Source organism: Eublepharis macularius, chromosome 6, assembly GCF_028583425.1.
Source record: "Eublepharis macularius isolate TG4126 chromosome 6, MPM_Emac_v1.0, whole genome shotgun sequence".
Lineage (NCBI taxonomy): Eukaryota > Metazoa > Chordata > Lepidosauria > Squamata > Eublepharidae > Eublepharis > Eublepharis macularius.
This window is the reverse complement of record NC_072795.1, coordinates 83,997,662-84,025,347: the sequence shown is the minus strand read 5'-3', so window position 1 is coordinate 84,025,347 and position 27,686 is coordinate 83,997,662. Positions and strand designations below refer to the sequence as shown.

Sequence of the window (27,686 nt, the reverse complement as noted above, 5' to 3'; positions counted from 1 at the left end):
TTTCTTGAGGCTGAAGAGAAGACTGCCTTTCTTCACAACAGGTTTATGGTTTTCTTTGGGCACCAACACATACAAAGGGAAACTCAAGATTCACATTCCACATTTCAAGATTCACATTTCAACATAGCATTACTGGTTTATGGCACAAATACATCTCTTTTTCTTACAAGATGCATGGTGGTCAACATCCCCCTCTCTGCTTACGTCTTCTTCATTGTTGTTTTTCTAGTATTTGCATTAGTAACTGTTCCTTTGCTTGTGTATGTAATTTTGACAAAGCCTTATGTTAGATCCTAAAGGTTAGAAACTGGCATCTACATCTGCCTTGCTGATAAGAAATTGGAAGCCTGACTGTCCGTTACTGGTTTGTAATTGTGGTAGCTTTTACATTACTCACTACATTTGTAGTTATTCCTTTGTATATTTACCTAACTTTACTAAATCTTTTTTACCATAAACTGTCTCAGCAATTTTTTGTGGTTGGTCAAGTGATGCTGATTCCCCATCAATTCGTGTTGTAACATGGGAAAGTCAAGAGAGTCCTCTCTCTAGTAAGTTGTTTTCCCCTGGAAATGAGGGATTGCACCCCTACAGGAAGCAAGATTCCCACATTAACCCTGGTGGCATCATGCATATGCTCAGAGGGGCAGCTACATGTATAGAGGCCAGGAGACAAACTTTGGGAAGCCATTCAGGTAATAGTTGGAACTGCCAACATTCAGCAGAGAAATTCAACATTCTTTGGGGTAGGATGAGGGAATTAAATATATATTTAGAAGGAAAGATAGCATTGTCTACAATACAGGGACAAATGTGGACATCAGCCATGTTTATAGAAACAAAGTTGAAAAGGATTAAAACTCCATAAACTAAGAACATCTATCCAACCCCACACATTCATAGGGCAAACCTAGGAACACTAATTGAACAGAGCCAAGATTCTGAACAGACCTGTTCAGGATTGCTCCCTTAGATATTGTATAGTGGCAACTCTAGATAAAACGAATGTCTAGCAACTGAACTATTCTCCCCTGCAGCCTGACATTACCAATAGCCTATACTTTTCTGTATCACAGTAATCAAACTATAGATGAAAGTACAATTGCATGTACATCCAGTAATTTGATCTTTTATACTTAAACATTGCATATGCAATGTTTTGTCCCACAGACAATTAAGTGAAATCCTCAAAGAATGTACAAGTAGTATAATGTCCAAAGCCATTCTAATCTGTTAATTTAAAAATAATTATTTGTTTCTTTTTATGCTATCTTTCCATTTCTGTGCTATAGCAGGTCGCATAGGATGGGCTTTTATTGTAGAGGAAGGCCATCGTTTTGTGGTTATTACGAAAACAATATATTTTAAATAAACTCAATCTCCTCTGGATACATATATTGCCCCGCCCCCATCCAGCTGTTAAGCAAACTGCGGCAACTCCTCTGAAACTTTAAAGTAGTCAATCTTTTTGACAATACAGAATGCCCATGAGCTGTACCCGAGACAGTCTGTGGAGACCATAAACTAAAAAGACCTCCCAATAGTCAGCTTTCAGGTGGAGAAAAAAATACCGCGTGCCTAGACTCGCGCGCCCTGGCAAGAGCAGCGCCCTTAAGCAGGGCGCGCAATTGGCAAGTGTCATTTTCCTTCCCGCCAAATTCAAGGCGGGGCAACCTTGCCACTCAAGAGGCTCTCCTCAGGGATGTCCCCCTGCTCAAGGCGAGCTGACGTGACCATCTCCAAAGGCAAAGCGCGCAAAGCGGCGCACAAGGCACCTCCCAAGGAGGCTGGGCGGGTGCGGACTGAAAGAGAGTCCCGGTCGGGGACCTCGCCTCTGGCTCCTCCTCGCCAAGGGTCTACGACTGCCTGCGAGAGATGTTCAACCGCGCCGTGAGCCGGCTGAGCAGGAAACGGCCGCCTTCAGGTAAGGGTTTTGGGGCGCGAAGGTGGCGCGGAAGGTGGGGACTCGGGAGCGAAGCGAAGTTCCAGAGACAGAAGTGTCGGCATCCTGGAGCGTCCCAGTGGAGCGGAGCCAGTTTCAGCCTTCTGCTTCCACTTTGAGGGGCCGTCTCTCTGTGTTCTTTTTTCGGACCCCCTCCCCCGCGCTTTTCTATGCTCTTCTGTGCGGGCAGGTTATTTTCCAAATAAGAGCGTGGCTGACCTCTACTATGGCTGCTCCCCCCGCCCGCTGAAATTGCAGCTGCTCCTCAGAATTTCTAAAGAAGACAGTCAGAGCAACTTCTCATTTGCTCCTCGAAGCCGCAGAAAAGCAAGAGGAAGTGTGTAGTCGAAAGAGGAAGGCTCGTCGTTTGGGTTTGACTGTCTGACTTGCGGGTTGCTGCTAGACCAGTTTTTTTTTAAAAAAAAAAAAAGAGAGAGAGAGGGAAAGACACGTACTTAGACACGATTTTTGCAGCTGGGTGCTGCTGTGAAATAAAGAAGAGCCACTTCTCTTCTCCTTTTCCTTTGGAGCTGTCATGTTAAAATAAGAGGCATCTGGAAATGTGTGGTGGAAGCCCAAGTTTTGCTTCCAGATGTGTTTATCAGCCGACTCTTTTCTTCCTTATGAGTCAGAGACTGGGTTGCTGCTACAGAGTTTGGTTACAAGGGAAGATCATCAGAAAAAACCCTGTAAAGCACCAGTGAGAAAGGTGCTAAATGTCATTAATTACATCTCTCTTCCAGTGTTTATTCAATGGAGTTTGTTCCTCATACATTTATTAAAAATTTCAATAAGCCTGAATAGCTAAGCTCTATGAGACAGCCATTTCCAGGTTACTTATTTCCACTAGAATTCTGGAGACTCAGTCTAAATGAAAATCAACTTAGTAATATAAGAAAGTGTTTAGTGAAGGTGGAGTTGCTGTGAGAAACTCTACACCACATGCATATTCAGTAGCATTTTTGGCATGATGATAGCATCCACCTGGGGAAAAAATCTCCACAAAAATCTTGGAAAACCCAGCTTCTTACTAAACATTTAGTTTCACCTCTTCTCCATCATAATGACTACTTATATGGCATTTCATTAGGTTTGTAAACTTGATGGAGACAAAAGATATTTTGTAATAGTTTTTTGATGTAGTATCTTATTTTAAATGTGAATGAAATTCTAGAAATAATTAGCATTTTAAAAAGAATTGCTACTGTAGGCTAGAACATTTCTAAACTTGGACTTAGCGTTTCCAAATTATATAACATTTTACTGTTATGGTTTAGAAAACACATTTGCTTAAGTTTATTATATGTTGACCTTTATTAGATACACTGGAAAGGCAAAGTATAACACATAATGGAACAATTCATACCTATAATTAAAAATAGCCCAGTTCAAGATCAAGCAGAAGTTTTATGTAACAGGACCGTTGCTACGTCTGATGTTCCTGTTTGCTGGATGAGCAAAATGAGGGACTGTAATAGCTACAAATGGATTGATCAGAATTGATCTCCTCTACTTTTCCACTTTCATTCCTTTATGCCCTTTTTATTTTGTAACCTGGAGAGCAGCATGTCTTTTGTAAGATAAGAGCTACTTGGAGACAGCTATCTTAGATTCAAGCTATAAATATAATACTTAGATAATAACTTGTTGTGCTCTGGAAGTTTCCAAAGGTGTAGCATGAAGATGTTATATGTTACGCAAATATTTACCCAGAATACTTTAATTATCTGTTTCCCCCTCCCATGCTGTAACACAGAGATTTTCTTCCAGGACCTGTTGTGTTGTACATGTGTATGTTTGAGGCACAGTTCAAAAAGAACTTGACTTGGATGTAAAGTCCTCAGTTTTAAAAAATATGGTACAGAATTACATAGTGGAGGGGGAAGGAAGGTTGAAAGTATCCCTAAGGTTGCCCAACCCCCAAGCCACGTGCAAGACATTTTTTAGTTTAGGCATTGTGGAGGGATATTTGGCAGGCTCTTCCCAAAAATCTATTGATTGAGATTCCTGATGATTCATAACTGTTAACATTTTGGAAGGTCCCTGTAATATATGCCCTCCATGCAACTAATATCCCACTTCTAAACACACTAACTCACACAGATATAGTGTCGTAGAATTGGGATCTTAAACTTATTCATTATTGCCCTTTTCTTGATGTTTTCCGGCTTTAATATAGCAGGTTTTTCAGTTATATGAAGGGTGTTATCTGTGCCTGTAATCTTTTCTCTAGGCAAAAGATGTTTTCATCTTCAGTTGTTGCTCATGTGATCTGTTCCAAATGCTTTAGTATCTTTGTTGCTGATTTCTGGATCTTTTCATACTTTCCGGTATCTTGAAATCTGATGTCCAAATTGGTCATATTATCTCCAATGGATAATTTTTTAAAAATACATTTGTTTAGATTGTAATTTGCAATAGATTGTTTCTCCATAGAATTTCACTGATGTTACCCATATAGTACTCCAAGGAAATTAAACTAGCATACAAATTGCCTGTATAAAATTGTTGGAGAGCATGGAAAAAAAATTAAAAGTTGGGGCTGAAATGTGTAAATTTTATATTCTGGAACAATCACACTTGAATGTTGCTTTATGAAAAATGTGTAGTAGTTACCTTTTTAAAAAACATACTCTATGCATATCTGATGAAGGCTTCTAACTGTGCTGTGTATTCAGGATGTAGTTCTGTGACAAGTCTGAATTCTGCCAATCCGCTGCTGGTGTACACACCCCTTTGTCATGCTGTCAGTTGTATGTCAGTTAAATGATCAGCTTTTCCCTAACATTTTTACCAGAGCTGCTATTTGAAAACTATAAAGCTGTTTATAGTAATTAAATGTAATTGCACAAAAATCATTTTGTGAAGGGAACCTATAAGAAAATATAACTTGAGATCTATCCTTAAATATTCTATAGAACCTTACAAAGTTGATAATAATAATAACATTCTATTTATATACCGCCTTTCAGGACAACTTAATGCCCACTCAGGTCGGTTTACAAAGTATGCCATTATTATCCCAACAACAAACACCCTGTGAGGTGGGTGGGGCTGAGAGAGCTCCTAGAAGCTGTGACTCACCCAAGGTCACCCAGCTGGCTTCAAGAGGAGGAGTGGGGAATCAAACCCGGTTCTCCAAATTAGAGTCCCACGCTCCTATTCACTACATCAAACTGGCTCTCTATACTATACTAGTTCTACACTATGTAGAATTTTTCCTTTGTTTGATATGCTTCTGTAGCGCACCAAGATTTTATGGATATTTTTGATATTTCTGTCCTATATTCTAGATAGGTACTTTGTCATTTTTAAAATAAAACATTTAATATGAAATATTAGCATTATTTATGGAGAAAAGTTTTTGTTGTAAAGTTTGTTAGTAATCACATTTGCTCGTTGATATCATTTTAAACATTCACATGTGCTGAATTCTTTGGGTAGGATCACTCCATGTGTGGGCTTGGTGCCCACATACAGAGGACTCGTCATACCCTTGATTCTCCACTCCCCACCTCTTTTAAGCTTTTGCAAGAATGGGAATTTGAGTGTAAGCATATTTACACACAGGTTATCAGAGTAGTAATAGAGAATGGCTAACTCAAGCACTGTTCCTCTCCTGTGCCATTTCAGTGTTGGCTTCTGTCAGGCATATGAATTAGGATTTACTAAGCTATTATGAAGAAGAAAGTGCAACCTATATTTATTAACAAATATGTATGTTCTGAAATTGCAGCATATTTGTTAATACTTTTTAGATTTCAGACATTGCAGGTGATACTGTTCCTAGTTTATGCAAACAACAACTTTCATATGGATTGCTAAACTGAAAAATACTGAGTGGAAAGACAACAATCCACTTTTCATCTTATATAGTTAGTACCAGGGCTTTTTTTCAGCTGGAACGCAGTGGAATGGAGTTCCGGAACCTCTTGAAAATGGTCACATGGCTGGTGGCCCCACCCACTGATCTCCAGACAGAAGGGAGTTTAGATTGCTCTCTGCGCCGCCAAGTAGCACAGAAGGCAATCTAAACTCCCCTCTGTCTGGAGATCAGGGGGTGGGGCCACCAGCCATGTGACCATTTCCTCCGAGGGCAACCCACTGAGTTCCACCACCTCTTTTCCCAGAAAAAAAACTCTGGTTAGTACCATCTGAATAAGATTTGTATACATTGAGTTTGCACTATCACGTGATGACGCATGAAATATATAGCTTTGATGACATTATTTGTGTGGTTTCTTGCTTCTAAAAACAATTCTTTAGTCCCAATCTGGAGAAAAGCAATCTTATTTAAGAACTGTTAAAATGAATAAGATATGTTTGATGCAACCCCCCCCCCATCTGTTTTGAAAGGAAGTAAATATGACTTTCTTTGTATTTTGGGAAATAATCAAGCATCTAGTATTACTAAATCTAAATATTTAAAATTATCTTACAGTTTGGAAAATATTACTTGAAAGCAGACTTTGAATTGGGAAGACTTTTGAGTAATTAGTTTATCCTACCATCATGTGTTTATACAATCATTACTACTGTGGATGATTTTATGAAACAGAAGCATAAATCAGAAACAGTTTATACAGTGCAATCCTAAGCAGACTTACTCCAGTCTAAGCCCATTAAATAAATGGGTTTAGACTGTAGTAACTTTGCTTAGGATTGCACTGATAGTTTTATAAGTAGCTCCCAGATCATGCTTCCCTTGCATGAATTATATTGTTTGAATATCAGGCACGTGCCTGCTGAATGTGAATAAAAAATGTAGCATAGTTACAAGAATCATGCATGACTAGAATGAATCTTTAACTGCAGAATGAGCTAGGATGGAGAATGGAGGAGGAGCCCCAGAGATCCCAAGATATCGCTCCACATCCCCCACCTCCTGGCAGCAACCATTCCCTTTCCCCCGCATGCAGTAGTCATTTCTCACTGCAGGGTCATGCATCATCTGGTTGCAGGCTGGACCTGTGATACTGGAGCTGCCATAGCCATTCTCACCCAATGGACACGCTCCCAGAACATGGCACACTGGGCTGGGGCTCGGACAGTGCTCAGTCTCTTGCCACACATGTCTCTTTCTCTTGCAGGCAGGTCACAACTTGTCCAGGAGACCAAGGAGCATTGCTGTTCCAGCCCCCAGTAAGCCTCCTCAAGTATCATTCAGGTTTAGCCCAGGGAGCAGTTTTCCATGGCAGTCCACATCCAGGGCCAGATCGAGGGGGGGTAGCCTGGCCTCGGCGCCACCAAAGAAGGGGTGCTGGGCGCAGCTGCCAGCCACTGGGAGCGCGCTGCGGCTTGCCGTGTGGGAGGCTGAGCGCAGGGTTGGGAGACCCTTACCTGCCCCGCCAAAGGGGCGGCTGGCTTGCCGTGTGCACAGGACCTCCCAGTCCTGTGCTCAGCCACCTGCGTGGCAAGCTGGCCACCCCAGCACATGCCCGCGCTGCCGCCACCACCACCAGCTCCCTGGTGCACGGAGTGCTGGGGCAGCCGGCTTGCTGCGCAGGTGGCATGGGGCAGCAGGGCAGGCTATTCCTCCCTTGAGCTGAGTGCAAAGTGCTCCCAATTTTCTGCTAAGTCCCCCCAGTGCACTTGTGACCTGCCACCGTGTGTACCCACTCTCCTGCCTTGTGCTGCAGGAAGCTGCCGGGGAGAGCCTCCAACCGCCGTCCACAATTTGAGTTCATGAGTGGCACAGCTGGAGGTTATGTAGGGTGCATGGGCAGCTGATTTGGTGCGGGAAGGGGGGCACGCTCACCCTGGAAGCACATGCGGATTGGTCCCTGCAGTAGTTGCCATCCTCTGTCCCGTTCAAGCCATGTGGGTGGGGCTGGATGCCAGGAGGATGGCCCGAGTTTTCCTGTTCAATGGGTGCCTATGGGCTACGCCCCCTTTTTCGTGGCATAACTTTAAGCCCTGCAGGGGGTGTTCCTGGACCTGGAGTGGCTTTGGAAGCTTACTAACTCATGCCCCACCCCCAGTCCCACCTCCTCAACTGCCGGTGCAGGACCTTGTGCCGCACTTACGCCTCCGCTTGGCTGCCAAGCGTGCCCACTGGTGGCAACCTGTCTGTGGTAGTGCGCCTTGGGTGGCCACCGGCAAACAGGCCATTATGCCTATGTAAGTGCCGTTTATGCCTGTGCAAGCCTTAGTTCTCTTCCTATGCACTTTCCACACTTCTTAGGATTGCACAGTTAGTCTACCAAAATATGTGACAGAGAGTATATACTACTAAAAATCTAAGTCGTATTGTTTCGTGAGAATTACATTTCTGTGCAGTGGTTAAGGTGCTCAAGGTCTATTAACCTTAATAGAGTTTCATGTATTTTATAAAGTGCGTATATGGAACAACTTGGAACTCCTTTCTGTGGAGTAAATAAAGAAGCTTTGGTATTCAAAAGAGCTTCCTTTGTGCCCTTGAGCCCCTGTTTCTGCTAGGGGTTGCTAGATGGGGCTTACTATGTAGCCCTAGTAGTGATATGAAGTGGTCTTATCTGTTTATAGTGTGAAGTGGCATTCTGAAGCCATTTAAAACTTAAGTATCAAAGTTAAAACGTTACTCGAAACTCACATCTAGCTTCATTTTACTTAGAAGTTTGAAGCACTTGTCTGTGATATCTTGGTTATCACCTGAGTGAAGTACAGTAACCAAACTACAGAAAATGCTACTGAGAATCTGCACTAGTGAGCATAGAAAATACACTAAGGAAAAATATGTAACTTCTGATCATTTTAAAGATACACATAATAAACCCCAAAGGATTTTCATTCATACTTTCTTCAGTTCTTTGCTGCAGAACTTAAATCTATAGCAAGCATAATATGTGAACATACTGCATGACATGCTGTGGCTAAGGAGTGTATACAGTTGCTTTTCTAGTAACAGTATCAAATATCAAGTATCAAATGTGTAAAATAAATGCAAAGTTTGACAAAAATAGATGTTCTGCCAAAACCAGAATAAATAAATTCTAGTATGTTGGGAACAGAGACAAGTCTCTTACCAGTAGCAGTCTTTCAGATAGTGCTGGAGATGGGGAGTCTTTTTATTGTTATCCATAAATATTCAGAGTTAGCCCCTCAGAATATGATTAACTTTAAAATCTGGATAAAGTATGGGGTAGTTTATATCCATATGTCAAGTCTCGATGTTATTACTATAACATTTACTATGGGATATTCAGAGATGTTCAGATGAAGTTACTGCTTTCGCTATTGTTTGTTCTCTGGCACACCAGTACCTCAGGGTTTTCATGAGATTACCAAATTTTAACATCCCTGGTATTCTGCCTTTACACACATTCTGGCACTATCTATTTTCTATTTATTTATGTATTTAAGAATATGTTTATTCTGCCTCTCCAAAGAACTTTTTAAAAGCCTGGCTAGTGCATAAAAACAACATAAATGTTTAGCAGCTGAATATGTTTCTCATAATCAGTCTTCAGACTAGAAGTGGACTGTAAAAACAATTTAGAAAGATCAACCACTTAATTAAAAGGCTGGTTAAAAAAGAAAGGTTTTGGCCAGGTGCCTAAAAAAGAATAGGGTAGGAGCCAAGCATGCATCAAGAGGATGAGCATTCCACAAATGAGGTGTCTGCACTGAAAAAGCCCTGTCTGTGGTTGTCATCTGCCTCTCTTCTGTGAGTGGGGCCACAGAGACCAAGGTCTGGAGACAAAATTAACTGACAGACTGGACAGTATAGGAGACAGCAGTCCTTCCCAACATGAAGCCATTTAGGCCTTTAAAGATAACAACTAACACTAAATGGGCAAGCTGTAAGCCAGTATGTAGGAAAATAGGAGGTGAGAAGGAAAGAAGGGCAACCGGTAATGAAATTGCTTGAGCCCTGAGAATAGTATAGCTATTGCATCTTGGATCAGCTGAAATTTCTGGACAATTTTCAAAGGCATCCCCATGTAAACCACATTATTTTATAAAATAATAGTGAAGTGGCCCTGATCTGTGGATACTTAAATCTGGAGACTGGAGCTATTAACAGACAAGATGGATCTTCCCACAAACCTGAAAAATGCCCCAGGTTTGCAGGGCCAAGCAGCAGTTCCCAAGCACCACCTTCTGAAATGGCCAGTGAAATTACTGCATCAGCTCGTAAAGAAATACTGGGTCTTCCACACCTAAAAAAAGAAAAAATGTTCAGTCTTCATGGAGTGGTTCTGTCTTGCAGCATCCTATTATGACAGCTCCACCTACAGTTTTATTATTGTAGTGAGGGGACACATTTATGACATTTGGGCACTCAGTAACACTCCCCGAGAAGGAGGCAAATTACATGATTGATAAAAGGTAATATCTTCAGATTAGCCTGAACAATGTAGTACCAATTATAGTCAACTTCTTGTCTTTTTACTGCCTCCAGGGGGCAGTTCCAAATGCCTTTTGTTTAAAGCCCTTGACCACAACTTTGGGGGTGTCTAAGGCCTGCCCAGCCAAGCCTATCAATAGTGGGAATGGAGATGTGAGGATCCCTGTGTTACTAGATTGCCGTGGCCCTTCATCTTGTAGGTTAATGCAGGCGTTGGCACTGTTTTTCCCAACCTCTTGCAACCATGTATCCTTGCTGTACATTCCACCCGCCTCTGAAAACCCTTCTCTGGTGTGAACTTAGGGCAGCTTGTACTGTAGCTGCCAAACATTTATTTGTGTGTGCTCTCAAGTTACATGGAGACCCTGTAGGGTTTTCAAGGCAAGAGATGTTCAAAGGTGGTTTGCTTCTGTATTACACCCCTGGTCTCCTATCCAAATACCACTCAGGGCCAACCCTCCTTAGCTTACAAGATCTTGCAAAATTGGGCTACCTGGATCATCCAGGTCAGGGCTGCTGTTGAACTTAGGAAGAAATTGAAGGTGAAGCAAAAATGAACTTTTTTTTGGTTGTGAAATGGGAAGTATTTCCCAAACCTCATCCAAACAGCTTAACTTTTTTGCATTAGATTGTTTTTGCCAGCAGTCCCGGGTTATTTATTTATTTATTTAAAACATTTCTATGCAACCTTTCCACCCAATTCAGGGTCCCCAAGACAATGAACATTAAAACATTCCAGACATTAGAAAGCATTTAAAATGCAAGTCTATGTAAAATGTTTAAAGCAATTAGATAAAACAATAGAAACACATAGAAACATGCAGACAGAGAGGAGGGATAATAAGAATTAGTGAGGGAGTGCCAAATAAAACAAAAGAAGTCTCTAGCCTCTGATGGAAGATAAAGATAGAGAGAAACAGAAAAATCTGCCTGAGGAAGGAGTTCCAAAGTTTTGGCATCACAATCAAGAAGACCCTTTCTCAGGTTGCCCTCCATCTAGCCTCAGATGGTGGGGGCATCTTAAACAGGGCCTCTGAAGTTGAGCAGAGTAGTCAAGTCAGTTTCATTAAAGGCCAATTCCTTGAATTGGGCCTACAAGTAAATTAGAAGCCAGCGTAGATGAGCAAGACCAAAGTGATATGGTCCCTATGACTCACTCCAGAACATCCTGGTTGTAGCATTCTGTACCAGCTGTAGCTTCTGGACTGTCTGCAAGGGCAGCCCCACATTGCAGCAATCTAATCTAGGAGTTACCAGGGCATGCACCATAGTGGCAAGCTCTTTCCTGCCAAGGAAGTGCAGCAGCTGGCTCACCAGCTGAAACTAGTGAAAGGTTTCCTCCAACAGGAGGCCTGGGTCCAGCAGCATCCCCAAGCTATGAAACTGCTTCTTTAGGGTGAGTTCAACTGGTGTAGTTAGCTGCAGCAACATTTTTAAACGTGAAAAATAGCCCTTCCACTCTGCAACAGTGATGTTGTTATATAGACAGATCAATTGGTTATGTGATGTCACTCTTAGTGGGTGTAGGGCTGTTTTTTCAAACAAAAACAGGAGAGCCAGTGTGATGTAGTTGTTAGTGTCAGACTAAGAGCCAAGCTACAAGTGACTTTTTTCACATAGAGAAAACTTGATGTCCTTCCCCTCTCTGCTAGAATCGCTGCCTGAAGAGCCAGAGAAAGCCAGCGGCAGCAGCAGCTTTTGCAAATTGTTCCTCCAGTCACAAGCCTACTGCTCTGGAGAAAGCCGCCATGTCGGTGAAGCTCTCTGGGAGCAGGACGCCCAGAGAGAAAGTAGCAGCTGCCCGCCCCCAAACGATCGTTGAGAGCCCTCTTGTCCAGCAGGCTTGTGACTGGAGGAACGATTTGCAAAAGCTGCTGCCGCCGCCGGCTTTCTCTGGCTCTTCAGGCAGCGATTCTAACAGAGAGGTAAAGGACACTCAGACTTCACTTCCCAGGAAAACTTGCGAAAACAATCAAGTGTTCTCTACATGAAAAAAGTCACTTGTAGCTTGGCTCTAAGTTTTGGGAAACCCAGGTTCAAATTACCAGTTTGTCCTGGATGCTTGCTGATTGACCTTGGGCCAGTCATACACTCTCAGCCTAACCTAGTTCACAAGGTTGTTATGAAGATAAAATAGAGAAGAGGAGAACAATTTGAGCACCTTTGGATCCCTACTGGGGAAAGAGTCAGAGTATAAATAAAGAAAATAATTAAATCAAAGAATGTCATCAAGGCTGCAAGCATCTGTGGCTGAGAAGAGGATCACTGCCTAAATGCGTGGCCCACAAAGGTCATTGGCCTCACTGTGTTTCAGGGTGTATGCGTTGCTTCTATGGTGCTCTGAGGGGAAAAATAGAAGCAATGCTTTGTGTCCACAGAGAAAAAAAATAGCCATGTGGTGCAGAGAGAGACCTGTGAGGTGTTAGGTGCTTCCGCAACTAAGATTGGGAAAAGAATGAAGAGAAGAGCTGAAATATAGGAATATTGAGAGAGAAGTGATACAGAATGAGAGAAGGGGGTGCTACAGAACTGAGATAAAAGGAGGCAGAGTTAATGGAGAAAGGGATACACAATACAGTGTAAAGAGGAAAACGTGATGAACAAAGAGTGTGATAAAATTCTAAAACATTTTTTCATTGTTAATGAGTTAGCAAAATATTAAATGCTCGTCACCTTTATAGGTGCTACTATAAGTGCTTATAAAAATTTCCCAATTTTTCCTTTGAAAAGGTTGAAAAAACTCAGTTTTTTAAGCTATATATTTTGAATGAGAAATACCTTGTATTGAAAAGCATTTTACTCATACTTGTAGATAAAACGTGTCATGTGAGTCCTCTCTCCTCTGGCAATTGCTCAACATTGCAAAAATACTTTTTAAGAGAAATGCTTTTTAAAACTGCCCAGGGTCCGCAAAGCCCAGTGCCCCAGACGAACAGCCAGCCACCCACCCACCAGCAGCAACCCCTCGCCTGGAGGCCCCCCAACAACAACAGAGGACGTCTGGGTGAACAGCAGCAGAGCTCGGCAGCAGCAGGAAAACAAGGGCTCTGGCAGTGGCCCAAGCATGGGAGGCGAAGCAGGGTGCCTACCCCCAGCCAGTATGCTCACCGTCTTTTGCCTCCATCCTAGGGTGGCTAGCCCGGTGACCTTGGCCCACACCGCTGGCAGGCGAGAGGGCATGGCTGCCATTTCCGGAGGAAAGGGCGGAGAGGCCAGTGAGGGTGAGGCAGGGGCGGGTAGCAGCTTGGGGGTGGGAGCAAGTCCCTGACAGGCAGCAGTGGCTGCCAAGAGTGACATCCTGGGTGCACCTGGCTCAGATATTGGGGTGGGCACTGGGGGTGGGGCCAGATGGAGGAGGGTGGGCACTCACTTAGCCAGGGGAGGATAAAAGAGGGCAGAGGCCCCTGGCCAGGGAGGAGTATGGAAGCTTGCCCCTGATGCTAAGGGACGGCTTTCCTGGAGAGAGAAGGGCTTAGGGCTGCTTGCTGGGCTCTTCCTCCCCAAATCTGAGGCCAAAGGGGTGCACCCTCGGGAGCTGCCAGGCACAAGTGCAGCCCATGGAAGCCGAACAGGCAGCCTGGGGGGGGGTCAGGGCACCCCCAGAGGGAAGGACGCTATTAAGTATTGTGATTAACAGCCCATAACAACAACTTTATTGAATACTGGTAGCACCTTTAAGACTAACCAACTTTATTGTAGCATAAGCTTTTGAGAATCTCTTCATCAGATGCCTGCATTTGACGAAGAGAACTGTAATTCTCGAAAGCTTATGATACAATAAAGTTGGTTTGTCTTAAACGTGCTACTGGACTCTTTTTGTTTTTGCTACTACAGACTAACACGGCTAACTCCTCTGCATTTATTGAAGACTGGAAGCAGACAGGCTGAAACCAGGCTCAACAGGAGCCAATTTATACTTAAGAAAGCTCTACCCCTTTTTAGCAACAACCAATACAAAGCAAGTAGTCAGAAAGAATCTTTCATTTGCGTGAACTATATACAAAGTAACTATTTACAGCACAGTGATTGGACTATAAGACAACAGTTATGATTAGCTGTTACCAGTGCAAAAACACCAATAGCCATGTAGATCTCAGGAGCCTTCGTTAAGACTCAAGCTCCAGCAATACACAACAGGTGCGACCAGCAACATGGTGACGCTGCTGCCACCGGCCCCCAACAAGGACCCAACTCTCAAAAACAAGCACTTTCTCACTCAAAAAAGAAAATATTTGGTAGATTTTTTTCAGTGTTTCCCAAAATTTCCCAGTTCTGTTGGAAAAGTTGAAAAAAATACCTTGGGAACAACACTCCCCTCCCATTTGCTTATTTTTTTGTGGGCCATCACAGCTACCTTTTGCTTGCAGTCAGTTGCCAGTTAAAAGGGCTAACTATACATTTTATCAAAACTGCACAGCCTGTAGACTTCAGTTGCATTTTTATTTTTGATCCCATCTATTTGACTTGATCGACAGAGGATGGTCAGCTATCAGCATTAGTGGTTAACCTTATCCAGTCAAGATGCTTTGAGTGCAGATTTTGTTCCAAGGGGGTAACCATGTTAGTCTGTTGTAGCAACACCGGAGTGTTACATCTTTGGATATTGCACTGTTATAATCATTCCTTGTATAGAAAAAAATTCAACAACATCTAAAAATGTGTAGATCCAGTCTAACAGCATTCATAAACTTCCATGGATTAGAAAATATATTCAATTTAGCAATATATTCATAATGGTATGAAGAAAATCAATACACATCAATAAGACTGGAGGCAAAGAAATACAAGAGATACAGATGATGATGTTTTTATAAAGAACTTAGTTGTATACAAGATAAACCAATAACCATTTACACCAGTCATCATGACAGCAGCAGTTGGTGATAACATACTCTCCCTAGACTAGTTAAGCTAATACCTGTAGTATGATAGGAATCCATGTTGATTTCTGATGAGAGACAGCAATTTCATGCTGCAGTCTCCCTTTGAAGTTCTTTGGTTGAAGAATGGTGATTTTCAGATCACTAGCAGAGTGTCCTGGTAGACTGAAATGGCATTCTTCTAACAGTATTCCTGCTATACACCAGATATGTGGTCTTGCTATGTGGGCTCTATTCCACCCAAGTTTATTCTGGATTAGATTTTTTTAGTCTTCAAAGTGCCACAAGACTAATATTGTCTACTCCTGTAGAATTATATATGGCTTGGATCCAATCAGCTTTTCTGCTGATGAAAAAAGGAGGGGTCCAAAATGGCCACCAACCTCCCCCCTGCTTGGGACAATGTGGGACGGGGGCTGTGAGATTGAAGAAGCTTGATGAATCCAACCCATGCCATAGAACATTTGCCACTGTTTGATTAATCTGTACATTTGAATGATGAGTTTTTCTCATAAAATGTCTTTCTTCTTTATTCAAAAGATTTAATAGAAATCACTCTGCACTTGTAGGGCTTTTAATTTGCAATATAAAAATATAAAAAGCCATGAATATATGTATTTGAGATTTTAAAATAAGTTTACTTATGAGGGGCAGGTAAAAGTTACAAGCAAGAGGAAACTCCAGCGTCCTTAACTGGCAACTTCCAAAGAAGTAGATTATCTCAAGATGCAGCATTCTGGCTGTATTGCTGTCTACTTTTCTTATTGAGTCAGGTTCCTTCATGGGATTACATTGCTATCTTTTCATGGACAGAAGTCTAAAATCTGTACAAGAGCAGGAAATCAACAGGTGAAGCTTTTCCTAGAACGGAAAGAAAGTTACAGGACCGGCTCCTCTTGTTAGCTCTGTTTGGTATAGAATTTAGAATACTAGAAAACAAGTAGAGGCATGCTGGATCAAACCAGTGGTCTGTCTAGTCCAGAATCCTGCATCATACAATGGCCAATCAGTTGCTCTGGAGGGCCAGCAAGGCATAGAGGCCAAGGTCTTCCCTTGACGTTGCCTCCTATCATTGGTTTTCAGAGGCTTAATGTCCATAATAAAGTGGTATCTTACATGGTGTGTTGTAATGCCTCTGTATGTCACATGACACAAAGATCATGGTTATGATGAGAGAAATGGTAATTTTGCTTTTAGACAAAATGTTTACCTGCATAATTTTTGCCGCACTGAGGCCACAGCATGGTAGGAGTCCTACAGTTAAAATAGTGGAGATTGAAACTTAGAACCATTATCAAAGGACGGAAGGAAGAATGGCTTATGACTAGTGTGGGAGGCAAGATAAATACATTTGAATTGCCAAGCATATTTTATGAAAGTCGTCAGACAGAAAAGATTGAAACCACCAGCAAGCTGCTCATCTGACACCATTTCTGTATTCTAATTCATGAATAAGGATGCATTGGTCAACTATATCAAAGGCTGCTGATGTATGTAATTAAAGTGTAACCAAAGCTGTCTTGGTTCTGATCCCAGGCACAAAACAAGACTGGAATGAGTGAAGGACAGACATGTCATCCCACAGCAGTTGGAGCTGTTCTGCTACTATATGCTCTTATCACTTCTCTCCAAAATTGCAAATTGGAGAACAGCCAAATATAATTTCTTGCACAAGTTCTGAGTGCAAACAAGAATGAACAAATACCTTTTAATTTTAAAATATTTTGAGCAAGTCTTATTTAGAAAAAATAAACTTGGAACACAACTTCCCAAGAAACAGTAACGTAAGGGTGGATAGGAAAGAGTATGACAATCTGGTTTGTATTAGTAGTTGTGGTCTGATATATTTCATTTTAACAGAGCTACTCTGTTAAACACTCAGCATTCTTATTTTCTCCTACTATTTTCTTAATTAGATGTCATAATATTAGTTAGAACATATAGGAGTATACATGTGTATAGGTTGTACAATCCTCACAAAAGTTAGGTTCAAATAAGTTTTAAAAAACACTGTAAGAAAAAATGTTTAGTGTCCAGCAGTATGTAATTTGTAGATCTGCATGAAAAACTCCATAGAGATGTTTTGCTCTGCCTTAGCTTCCTTACAGCCATGATATTTTGAGGAGCATCTTGCTTCTGTTTTCCCCCCTGCTTTGCTGCCAACTTTCCCAAATTCGATTTCACATGTCAAAAGTATCACAGTCAAAGTATCTTGGGACAGGAAGGTGTGCATTGTTTCAAGCTACACCCACATTATTAGCAGTCAGACCTGCCCTCACGTTATTAAGAAGGCTTATGAATATGGCAGTCTCATAAGCCCTCTCTGTATGTGTTTTAAACACAAAGATGCTGCCTAGCAAGGCAGGAAAATGGCTGCCAGATCCCAGCTGTGAGCTGGAAAATTACTGATGTGTGTGTCAGCAGGCAAGACCAGCTTTTAGCCCACATGCTCCGGAGATGTGCCAAGATCCTAAGACAATGGGGTCTTCCAGGAGTTCCTGAATTAATCTCATTCCCCACCTGGGCGATCTTCCTTCCTACCCTTTCCTATTCAAGGCTAATCAGGGCTTTGATAGCCTCACCCATCCAGCCATCGTGGGTCATCAATCATCACTGATAACTTTAATAATTTCTAGGAAGGCTTAATCAAACCTTCCAAGTTTCTTTGTCTCACCCTGAAGACAGCGCTCCAGCTTTTTGTCTCACCCCAGAAATAGCTTTCCAATTCTTTATCTCACCTCCAGAGACAGCCATCAAGCTATTGCCTTTGGAAGCAAGATGTCAGTTTTGCCCCAGCATACATTTTGCTCTTGCCATGTACTTGGTGTGTCCTGGGGCCTCCCACCCATGCACCCTTGGACTGCATGTCTGAGCCCCCCCTCTTCTTGCCATGAAGCTCTGGACTCTGGAGACACTCCCCTTCTAGACTGGTATGGTAACTATAACTCCCAAACCCTGAAACTATCTAACCTCCTCTCTGCTTTTCCTAGGAAACTCTGCACGTGTGTGATGTATGCTCACGTACGATTGCTTTTGATACCCCTTTAATAAAAATAATTCTTTCAACACCCACTTGGTCATTTCAAGAGTACTTTGAGGGAAGGAACCTGGTATACATTGGTGGAGAAGATCCTTAGTTACCCTTCCTCTCACTGCTTCTCCTTGTATGCTAATTCCCCCAACTCACAAGGAGACCCCTCCTCATTTGGATAACAGATTAATGGTAGAGCCACGCGGGCAGCACCCTGCACCTCTTAACGTGCAGACGTAGGGAAACTTCCTCAGAGAAACTCTTGCAAAGGGTGTGTTTGGTGCCCGAGGAGCAACTGTCAGAGTTGGAATCTTTTCCCTTTTTGTTCACCCTTGGGAGCTCATCCTTGTTTGGGGCCTATCGTGGGTTGGTTGGAAGTTAAGACAAGCCTCCCTCAGCACCCCCTTCTCAGAATCAGCTGCGAGCCATCATTTTATGCCCGGTAGCGGGAGGGACTTCTTTAAAGTTCCTAAGGTTAGCACCCCTTGGAAGAACAGTCCTGTGCATCTGCTGTGGTGACGGGGTTGTTAGGGTTTAGCAATTTGCCCAATCATTGAGCTAGGCACTCCTCCTTTCCAAAAAAAATTTGGCTTTTGTACTTTACCAATTCGCTCAGTTTGGTTCCTCAAACTCTCTTCCCTCTGCCATTCAGCAAACTCCCCAGCTAAGCACCAGCTGTAAGTTGAGTACGTTTCCCCCCTTGCCACCCTACCAGATAGTAGGGCCAAGGTTTTTGAATAGGAGTAGGGCAAATCCTTCCTGTCCCTGAGTCAAAGTCCTTGTTTAAGTACACAGTTAGGAGGAAAACCAACTGTGGTGCACGGATCCATTAAGGGATAAAATAGAGAAGGAGATGGTTTAAAAGGGTCAGAATCCCTGGGAGTTGGGCTCCTTCAGATGCCCAGATCCCTTTCAGGGAAAATTTAACTAACATTCGTGCCTAATGGGCTGTAGAATCCCCCAGGTAGGCTTAAATTCCCTAGATTTTAGAATATCTAGAGCACAGGTAAACTTTAAGAAAAAAAAGTAGCATGGAAGGAAGGACCTCAGTGTAGGGAAGCTGGAGAAATGGTTAAGTAAGCAAGGACCAATAGTGGAATTTTGGAAAAAATGGAAAGGTTTCTTCGACTACTTAGGTTAAAACGAAGATAAATTAAGGTAATATGATATAAAGATAAAACACAGGATAAGTGATTGATTAAAAATTAATTAAAAAGTTTGGGTATAAGCAACTAAGGAGAGGGAATAAGAGCTGTTCCATAATTTAGTTGTGCTGTTATTTACTCTGAATATATCTTTTTATCAGCCTAATTTAAACTCAAATGTAGTGTTTGTATAAGTTCTTATGCACTTTCTACTGTTAATTTTTTAAAAAAATAAAATTTAAATATTTTTGAAAAAGCAAGCAAGGAAAGAACCATGGGATCCTTAGGGCTTTAGAACTTTTGGTCCCCCGAATACTTTAAAAGGAGAATTTTGGAGAGTAGTGTTTGAATTTTAATCCTAGAGAAAATAAAAAGGATTTTGTGGAAGGAATTTTGTATTTGTGTGCAGGAAAAGCTAGCTGAAGGAAGTAATTTCTTGCCACCCAGAAGGGGTAGCAGCTGTAACCTCTGTTTCCTCTGTATGTGTGTGAGTTTGCAAACAGTAAAAAGGGCCCCTTGCTCCTCAAAGGACCCTGGACTTCTTCAGGAGAATTGTCAGTCATTTATTATTACAGCAAAAAAGCTTGACCTCTGGGTGCTTTGAATGAACTGCACATGAGATTTTCTGTTGGAATTGGTGAAAGTCTGTTATGGGTGGATTTTCTGTTGGCTCCTGAGGAAGTTCTTGCAGGATGAAACAAGCTGAATAACATTGCCGGCCGCTTGTAGAGCCAGGTCGGGGATCCTTTGGGGTCCTATGTTTCATCTGCTTTTCTCCAGCTGCAGAAGAAAACAAAGAGATTGATGTTAATTATTGTGTGTGCCACGGTCTACTGAGATTCGCACTAGGCTCTAGATGCCCGCGTATCCTTTGAATTTACGGCTATGCGGGACCCTCTGGCATTTGGATTATTGTGATAGTTGGGAATAAACGAACATTTATTTGGAGACTTGTTCCAATGCTGGGGGACTCTGCTGGAGGTTTTCGGTCTGGTCCATGAACTTGCATCTTGTAATTATCTGTATTGATGGAAGAGTGAACTTTTGTATTGTTGGTTGAATATTTTTGTACTTATCTATTGTACATTTATATAATTGCACTAAGCACTTTAAATATAAAAATAATTATTCATATTATTCATAGATTGGTAAATTGTTCATCCCCAAGTGTGTGTTTGTTGGTACCTAAAGGAAATATGGCAGAATGGCAGAGTGAAATTGAGGATCTGACAAACAGAAATGGGGAAAAGATTTTTGGAATTTACTCCAGCCTCTGAACATGCACAGAGTTTGGAACCCATTACCCAAATTGTCCCCACTGCAAATCTCTGGACCCACATCCAGGCAAGTTCTGCATAGCACACTGACTGTGCCCTCTTGCAATGATATTGCAAGTGAGACAAACAGGAGTAAAAATGCAGTTCTCTCAAAGGTCGTAGATAGGATCAAAAATCCAGGGATTCTAACTGCTCTGTCCCAAAATTCCCAGACCAACAACTTTGAGGAATTGGTTGTGTTTTGCATCTCTGATTTAATAATGCTTGTCCTGATCAGGAGAAGTATAGAAAGTCTATCTGTTTTCTCTTCATGCCCAAGCTTGAAACTAAGTGAAAAAGTAGAACTTCCAGCACTAGGTGCAATTGTGAAGGGAATAGTGCTGTTTGGCAAATCTCAGACAGAATCACAGTTGCTAGCAGCATCTAAAAGAAACTCTTCGCCTTTAGCTTTACACCCCCACCCACCATTAAAGTGGAAAAACTGGTCAGGCCAGAATTATGACCTATGCCCACCTCTTCCTTTTGTTCTCCCCCAAGTTGAGATAAGCTCTTGCACAATTGCTCCTCTAATTGCACTCTCTTTACTCAATGTTGTTTTTCAGAGGGGGGAGAAATATAGAATTTTAACCCTTTTCATTCCTTTTGCCTACTCCCTCCCCCCTCCCTCCAGTTACTGGCACTCCACCTCACAGAACTGGTGGGGAGATACTTTTTCTCTCTCTCTGTTTCCCAATGGCCTACCTTGTAGGGATGGCAGTGCCTTTTAATTTGAGAAATGTGCACATCCACACCTACTCTCGTTTGTTTATTTCTATATATGTAATGCCAGCAATAAATGCTTGAACACTAAGACAATGATACATGGGCTGGACCTGACCCTGAGGTGGAAAAGTCCCCCTGAAGCAAATTGAGTTTGGGTTCTCCCAACCTCCTCCCCTTTTATTTGTAAAATGGTTGTCTGTTTCTTTTTTTCTTCTCACTTTGCCCTCCTTCTGCTCAGTTTTGCTTTTCAGAGGGGAGGTAGAACTTTCACCTTTTTTCTCCTTTGAGCCCTTTCCCCCCCATTTACCACTGGTCTTCCTTGCAGGGCTGGTGGACTGATGTGTAATTGTTCCCTTTTTCCTTTTCTCCTTTCTATCTCCCACTGACCTACCTTGTAGGAAGGGTGGTGCCTCTTGCTTTGGCTAGCATCTGCACCCACCCTCACTTTTTTGTTTGGCTAGGCCACCCCAGTGCTAGTGCCTACACCCCCTTTTTGTTATATGCAGGGCTTTTTTTCTGGGAAAAGAGGTGGTGGAACTCAGTGGGTTGCCCTCGGAGAAAATGGTCACATGGCTGGTGGCCCCGCCCCCTGATCTCCAGACAGGGGGGTGTTTAGATTGCCCTCCGAGGGCAATCTAAACTCCCCTCTGTCTGGAGATCAGGGGGCGGGGCCACCAGCCATGTGACCATTTTCAAGAGGTTCCGGAACTCTGTTCCCCGCATTCCCACTGAAAAAAAGCCCTGGTTATATGTACAATAAATGGACTGGAGTGTAATGTTGAAATGTTAGTGCAGAATGCTTGAGAAGGAAACTAGACAGTGTGTGTATAAGAATAATGAGTCAGGCAGGAGGAATATTGTATGTTTCAGATGGTCTCCTAGGAAGTAATAAGTAAAAGTAGGATCATGTGCTTAGCCTTACTAGAATGGAGCTATCCTTGGAAAAGTGTACTTAAGAAAGTTTTAGTATGTGCAAAGATGGGTTGATGGGTGTGATCACGGTCCGTATAGAGAGTTAGCACTGGAAAGCACGTTGCAGCCCTTGTTCTCTTACTCCTGTGCAATTTGCCTTGACACTGACCCGCCAACAGTAGAAGGTTTTTCCCTCCTCCCCCCTTTTTTGTATTCACATGTTTTACTATGGTTTGTTACACATTCTTGGCCCATTAAGCCAGGCCAGGACTCCTTCCTAGAAGTGCCACCTGCCTTCCAAAATGGGAGGGGAGGCGGGGAGAAGCTCCCTTAATTTTCCTTAATTTTTGTTGTTTCAGAAGATCAGATGTCACTTGTAATTATCTTTATGTTTTGTTTATGTGCTTGTATTGTGCATAACCACTTTCCTTTCAGCTACTCTTCTGGCCCCCTTTTCAGGACACTCTTCTCTCTTACGTAGGATTGTTGCCCCTTGTTGTTTTCCCTTCTTGATCTAACTTACAGGGTCGGTAGAGCTGTCATTGACCCTCAACCGTCCAGAGTGCTTAATTGTCATTGTTTTCCAAATGTTGTTCGTGTTCTTTTGATTCCTCTCACCCAGTGAATGAGACGCCAGCTCATAAGAGTGGAAACCTTGAGCAAGGTGGCTCGATGCGACAAGCTTGGGTCAGCCTAGGCTCCTGCAGCCGCTGCCCCTCCTCCTCTCCCCCTCTTTCCTTCTTCTAATTTTAACTTTTATTTTTGGGAGGACAAAGCCTCCCAGGATTCCATTTAGGAGCCTTCTAAGGCTGAAGCCCACACTCAGAACCAAGTGAGATAGGAGGCAGATTTCTCCAGGGAGGCATGGGAATGCTAGTATCTTAGGATACTAGCTGACAAAGCAGCCAAAGGAGCAGAAGTTGAGGCTCCAGTTCAGTTGAGTAATTCTGGATCCGTGCAGGACTGAGGCAAGGAAACTGTACGTAATCTGATGGGTGGACACTGTTCAGCAACACGAGCTGCTCAGAGAATTGTCTCTGTGTGGAGGCAGCCATCGTTTGAATCACCTTCCTAGTCCAATAATTTAATGACTTGACTTCAAGCAGTTATTTCCCCCCCACCCTTCCCAACAAATTACGTCACTTTTCTTTTTGTTATAAATGCACACTTCTGAGCTCCTAAAGTCTTAATTTTGAAAAGGATCTTGGCATCTTACCAGCTGTTGTCTCATACCTTTGGTGTGGGTGATCTAAACCAGCCAGTAGCAATGACAGTTCCAGAAACAAGCTGCCACTATTTTATAGCCAAGCCAGTAGAAATTTTGTTTCAGTGTTATAAAAGAAATGAGCTTGGTAATACAATAGTATTCCTTTTTATTTGCTTGTAAATTACTGTCTTGTAGGTTTTTTTTTGTGCTGCCAGTATGAATTTAACTTTTTTCAGCTTCTAGAAACTGATGCTACCTCCTAAAGATGTGCAATCGCTTTACAGCCATTAATACAGACATATATAAGCTAAGAGTTTGTCAGTACGGTGGACTATAAAAATTGCCTACCCTTCCCCTCCCCGCCCCACCCCTGATAATCCTGAACTCTCCACTGCTTCTGTTAATGCCATTGGCTAATGTTGTCTGCATTGGGAATATTTGTTAGTTGCTTTAGCAAAGTTGCACAGTTAGGAAAACATGGAATCATGTGTGGCGAAACACTCTCCAAGCCAGTATGCTGCAGTAGATAAAACTTACTTTTATTGAACCTGATTCACATTCACTTGCATTCTTGTAGTAGCAGAAAAAACATAGAAACCTAATCTAAATAACACTCTTCCTTATTACAAGTGGCCAGCTGACCCATCTGCACAAGATTGGAAGTGTGGGCGTGCTTGTTGGCATACTTGCACAGGAGATCTTTGCCTGAAGCATCTTAGTTCTTGTAAGACCAGCAGGAGAAAAAGAAATAAAAGAGCACAGAAATGAGGAGAGATCAGATGGAAGCTTCTAGCTTATACAGTCTAATAGGAAAAACAGTGACCCTGCAGTGTCCTCCAGACATGCTGAGTAAGTTCTGTTCCAACAGTCTGATGTCTCAGAAGGCATTTGTTAGTCTGTCAGTCAGCTGTTTAGCCTTAAGTTTGTTAGAAGATATCCAATTGTCAAACCTTGCTCACTCCAGCTGCTGCTGGCTGATTTACAGGCCTTAGGCCAGAGTGCTTAGGAGCAATGGAAAAACTTGTTTGATTCTGAATTCCAAAATTCAAGGGCAATTTGGGGCAGAAATGCATTTATCCATTGGCTTTCCAATGGCTCTTTGTGAATGCAGGTTGGCTGAACAGCCTGGGAGCCTTTTGCAAGAAGCAAAGAAAGGTAAAGCATTGCTGCTTATAAAATAGGACTCGTGTGCAAAAATAATTTTAGTTAACTTTTTGTATTTTTCAGAAATAAATGACAATGACAGCAAGCCAAGCAGCAGCCACCAAAGTTTAAATGGCACCACGAGATGGGCTACATCACTAGAAAATCTACTGGAAGATCCAGAAGGCATCAAGAGATTTAGGGTTTCTATCTTAATTATTATTGTCCCTATATAATTTCAATAATGTTTCCAAACAGTGCATTGCATATATGTATTATTGAATGAAGTTGTGTTGTAATGGATGAGACAGTAGGATTATTCAAATAATTTATTCTATGATTACCCAGAGTGAATTCAGTGGGATGTGCCTAGAATAAATGGTTTGGGAACACAGCCGTCATAGAACAGAGCCAGTTTGGTGTAGTGGTTAAGGGCGCGGGACTCTAATCTGGAGAGCTGGGTTTGATTCCCCACTCCTCCACTTGAAGCCAGCTGGGTGACCTTGGGCTAGTCACAGCTCTCTGGAACTCTCTCAGCCCCACCACCTCACAGGGTGTTTTGTTGTGGGGAAAATAGTAACACTTTGTAAACCGCTCTGAGTAGGCATTAAGTTGTCCTGAAGGGTGGTATATAAATCGAATGTTGTTGTTGTTGTTATTTCTGGAATGGTTCATACTGATGAGAGTATGTAGTGGCACCTTAGCACAGACCAAAAAAAGGTGCCAGTACTCCTTTCCAGCACCAAAAAATCCCTGTAAAGAACAGAACTGTAAAATATCCAATTAACATGCTACTTTTCATTCAACTTGAGAAAATAAAGAACCTAAAACTTGTACAGAAACTTAGTTTTCCACCTCCCATCTGGGTTTGCCAACTGGCTGGAGAAAAAAACCCTGTCCTGTCCTTTTAATAAAGGTTTAATGGGATGTAGCTGATCTCCATGCTTCTATTAAAGGGACAGGACATTTTTCTTCCAAGTGTGTTGGTAACCCTAATACCAACCCACCTTGAGCCCACATTCTCTGCTTGCTGGTTTTTCCACAAGAAATTCATGCAGGTTGTTCTTGAAGCTATCGACCGTTGGGTTCTCCGGGCCCATCAACCCCTAAAAGGTGGTACATGGTGTCGGAGGCCGAGATGGAGACCTGCCTCAGAGAACTTTGGCCATGGTGGTTTGCCCAGGAAGCAGCATGCATGCAGGTTGCTAAAAAATAAAGTAATAGGCAGAGCGAGAGAGATGGAGAGGGGGCAGGGCAGCGAGAGTTGGGGAGGTAAGCTTGTGAAGAGGAGCCTTCCTTGTGCCCTTTGTCTGTGTGGGGTGCCTTTTCTTCTCTCTGCTTTGTGTAAGGGATGGGAGGTAGTGGCAGGTTGTTAATGTATTGATATGCTTTATACACACTTTACATACAGCAAAGGCATACACGTATGCAATGATTTGTTTTGTAAAAAAAAAAGGTCTGCGTGTGTGCTGGTGCCCGTGCCCAGACAGCCCACTGGCCAAAAGAGGCGCCAGTACACTGTGTACCAGTATGCGTCGGCACATAAAAAGTCCTGAGAAGTGTGCAACCTTACCTGAAAAGGATAGTAAAGCTTAAACAGATCAACATTTAAACACATTTTAAATAAGCATGACATATATTGGGGGTGTAAACACACTGGCTGGGCTGGTGCAACTCACCAGTTATGAAACAGCCTGCGACTGGCATCCCCATGTCAACCATCTGTGGAAGCAAGCAGCCGATACCAGCATGATTCCCTGAGTTTGGCCTGCTTCTTCCCACAGACAGAACATGACAAGGGAGTGAACAAAGAGAATGGTTTGTTTCCCCCACAGTAAGGTGTATTATAACATGAACAGTAGGAGCCCAGGGACAAACACAGTCCAGAGAGCTCTGCTGAAGTGTCTTCTGATGTCATCTGCAACACAATATTGCATTTATGTGGTAGACACTCAGGAAGGAACCATGGCAACTCCAACCACATCATTCCGATGACTCCACTGCTCAGTTGGTAAGAGAAACTGTTAACAGAATGCCTTGCCAGCGCAGTATCTGGCACAGAGTTCTGAAAGTAAGGCAGATGAAAAGGATCTCCAGTTCTCTTCTTCCAGCAAGGATACTGTGTCTTTGCAACTACATCAACAGAAAACAGGATTACTGATGAAGTTGTCCCTATCACTCCTATACCCATAAGAGGAAGAACTATGCTAGTCAAACCACTGTCTGTTGTAAAGGAGCTTGTACTGGGGTATTTCAAAGTTACACCAGTTTCAGTGTCAGGGTTGCTTGCTATCTTAAACTGTTCATGTGCATGGCATAGGATTGTGCTGTTACACAGCCGTCCTAAACAAGTTAAACTAAGCCCAGTGACTTCAATGCATACAGAGAGATGTAACTGCTTAAGTTTGCACTGTAAGAAACTCACGAACATTATGGCCCCACTAACAACCAAGCCCGTTGTGTAAACCATGGGCTCTAGAAAACTGCCTCCGGAGGGCCATGCCGCTGTACCGGACCTTCCTGCTGCCATACAGGGCATGCACAGGCCTCTGGAGGGCTGTGCTGGGCCTCTGGAGGGCCACACCACCACACCTGGCCTTCCCACAGCTGCACTGGGCTTTCCTGGACCTTCAGAGGCCCCGAGGAGGTCACTGTGGCAGCAGGAAAGCAAGCTGTGTTGCTGATGACTCACTTTTTATACCCATGGAGGGGCTTGCAAGTGCGCCTGCACAGGGATAAAAAGTGAGTCGTCGCCAATACAGCTTGTCTTTTATATAGTAGGATACAGTGAGCATATTTGTATGTGTGTGTTTGCATGGAAAGGCTTAACATACGCTTTTAAATTTTGCTTTATTTTATGTGAAAGGCTATTAAAGTACTAGTATGCCAGTTGGATTGTGTTTTTGTCAGAGAATATGTGTATTTGTTGCTGGTGTTTGAGAACTTTACCTTGTAATCCTTTTCATTAGCATTAATGATTCCATTAACATTAATAATTCCATTAACATTAGTAATTAGTTAAGATGTCTTAATATAGTCATCTGGGAACTATCAGTGT

The 27,686-nt window shown here is 42.6% G+C and overlaps 1 protein-coding gene across 1 annotated transcript in view; it reads left to right on the top strand.

The window, feature by feature from the left end:
• The first annotated feature begins 1,830 nt into the window (after nt 1–1,830).
• The window catches only part of RGS10 (regulator of G protein signaling 10), a 42,147-nt gene continuing 16,291 nt past the window's right edge, over nt 1,831–27,686 (top strand). The window contains exons 1-2 of the mRNA XM_054983825.1: nt 1,831–1,924; nt 24,713–24,831. Coding sequence (XP_054839800.1) covers nt 1,876–1,924; nt 24,713–24,831 — 168 coding nt within the window. The 5' untranslated portion in view covers nt 1,831–1,875. The remainder of the gene's footprint in view (nt 1,925–24,712; nt 24,832–27,686) is intronic.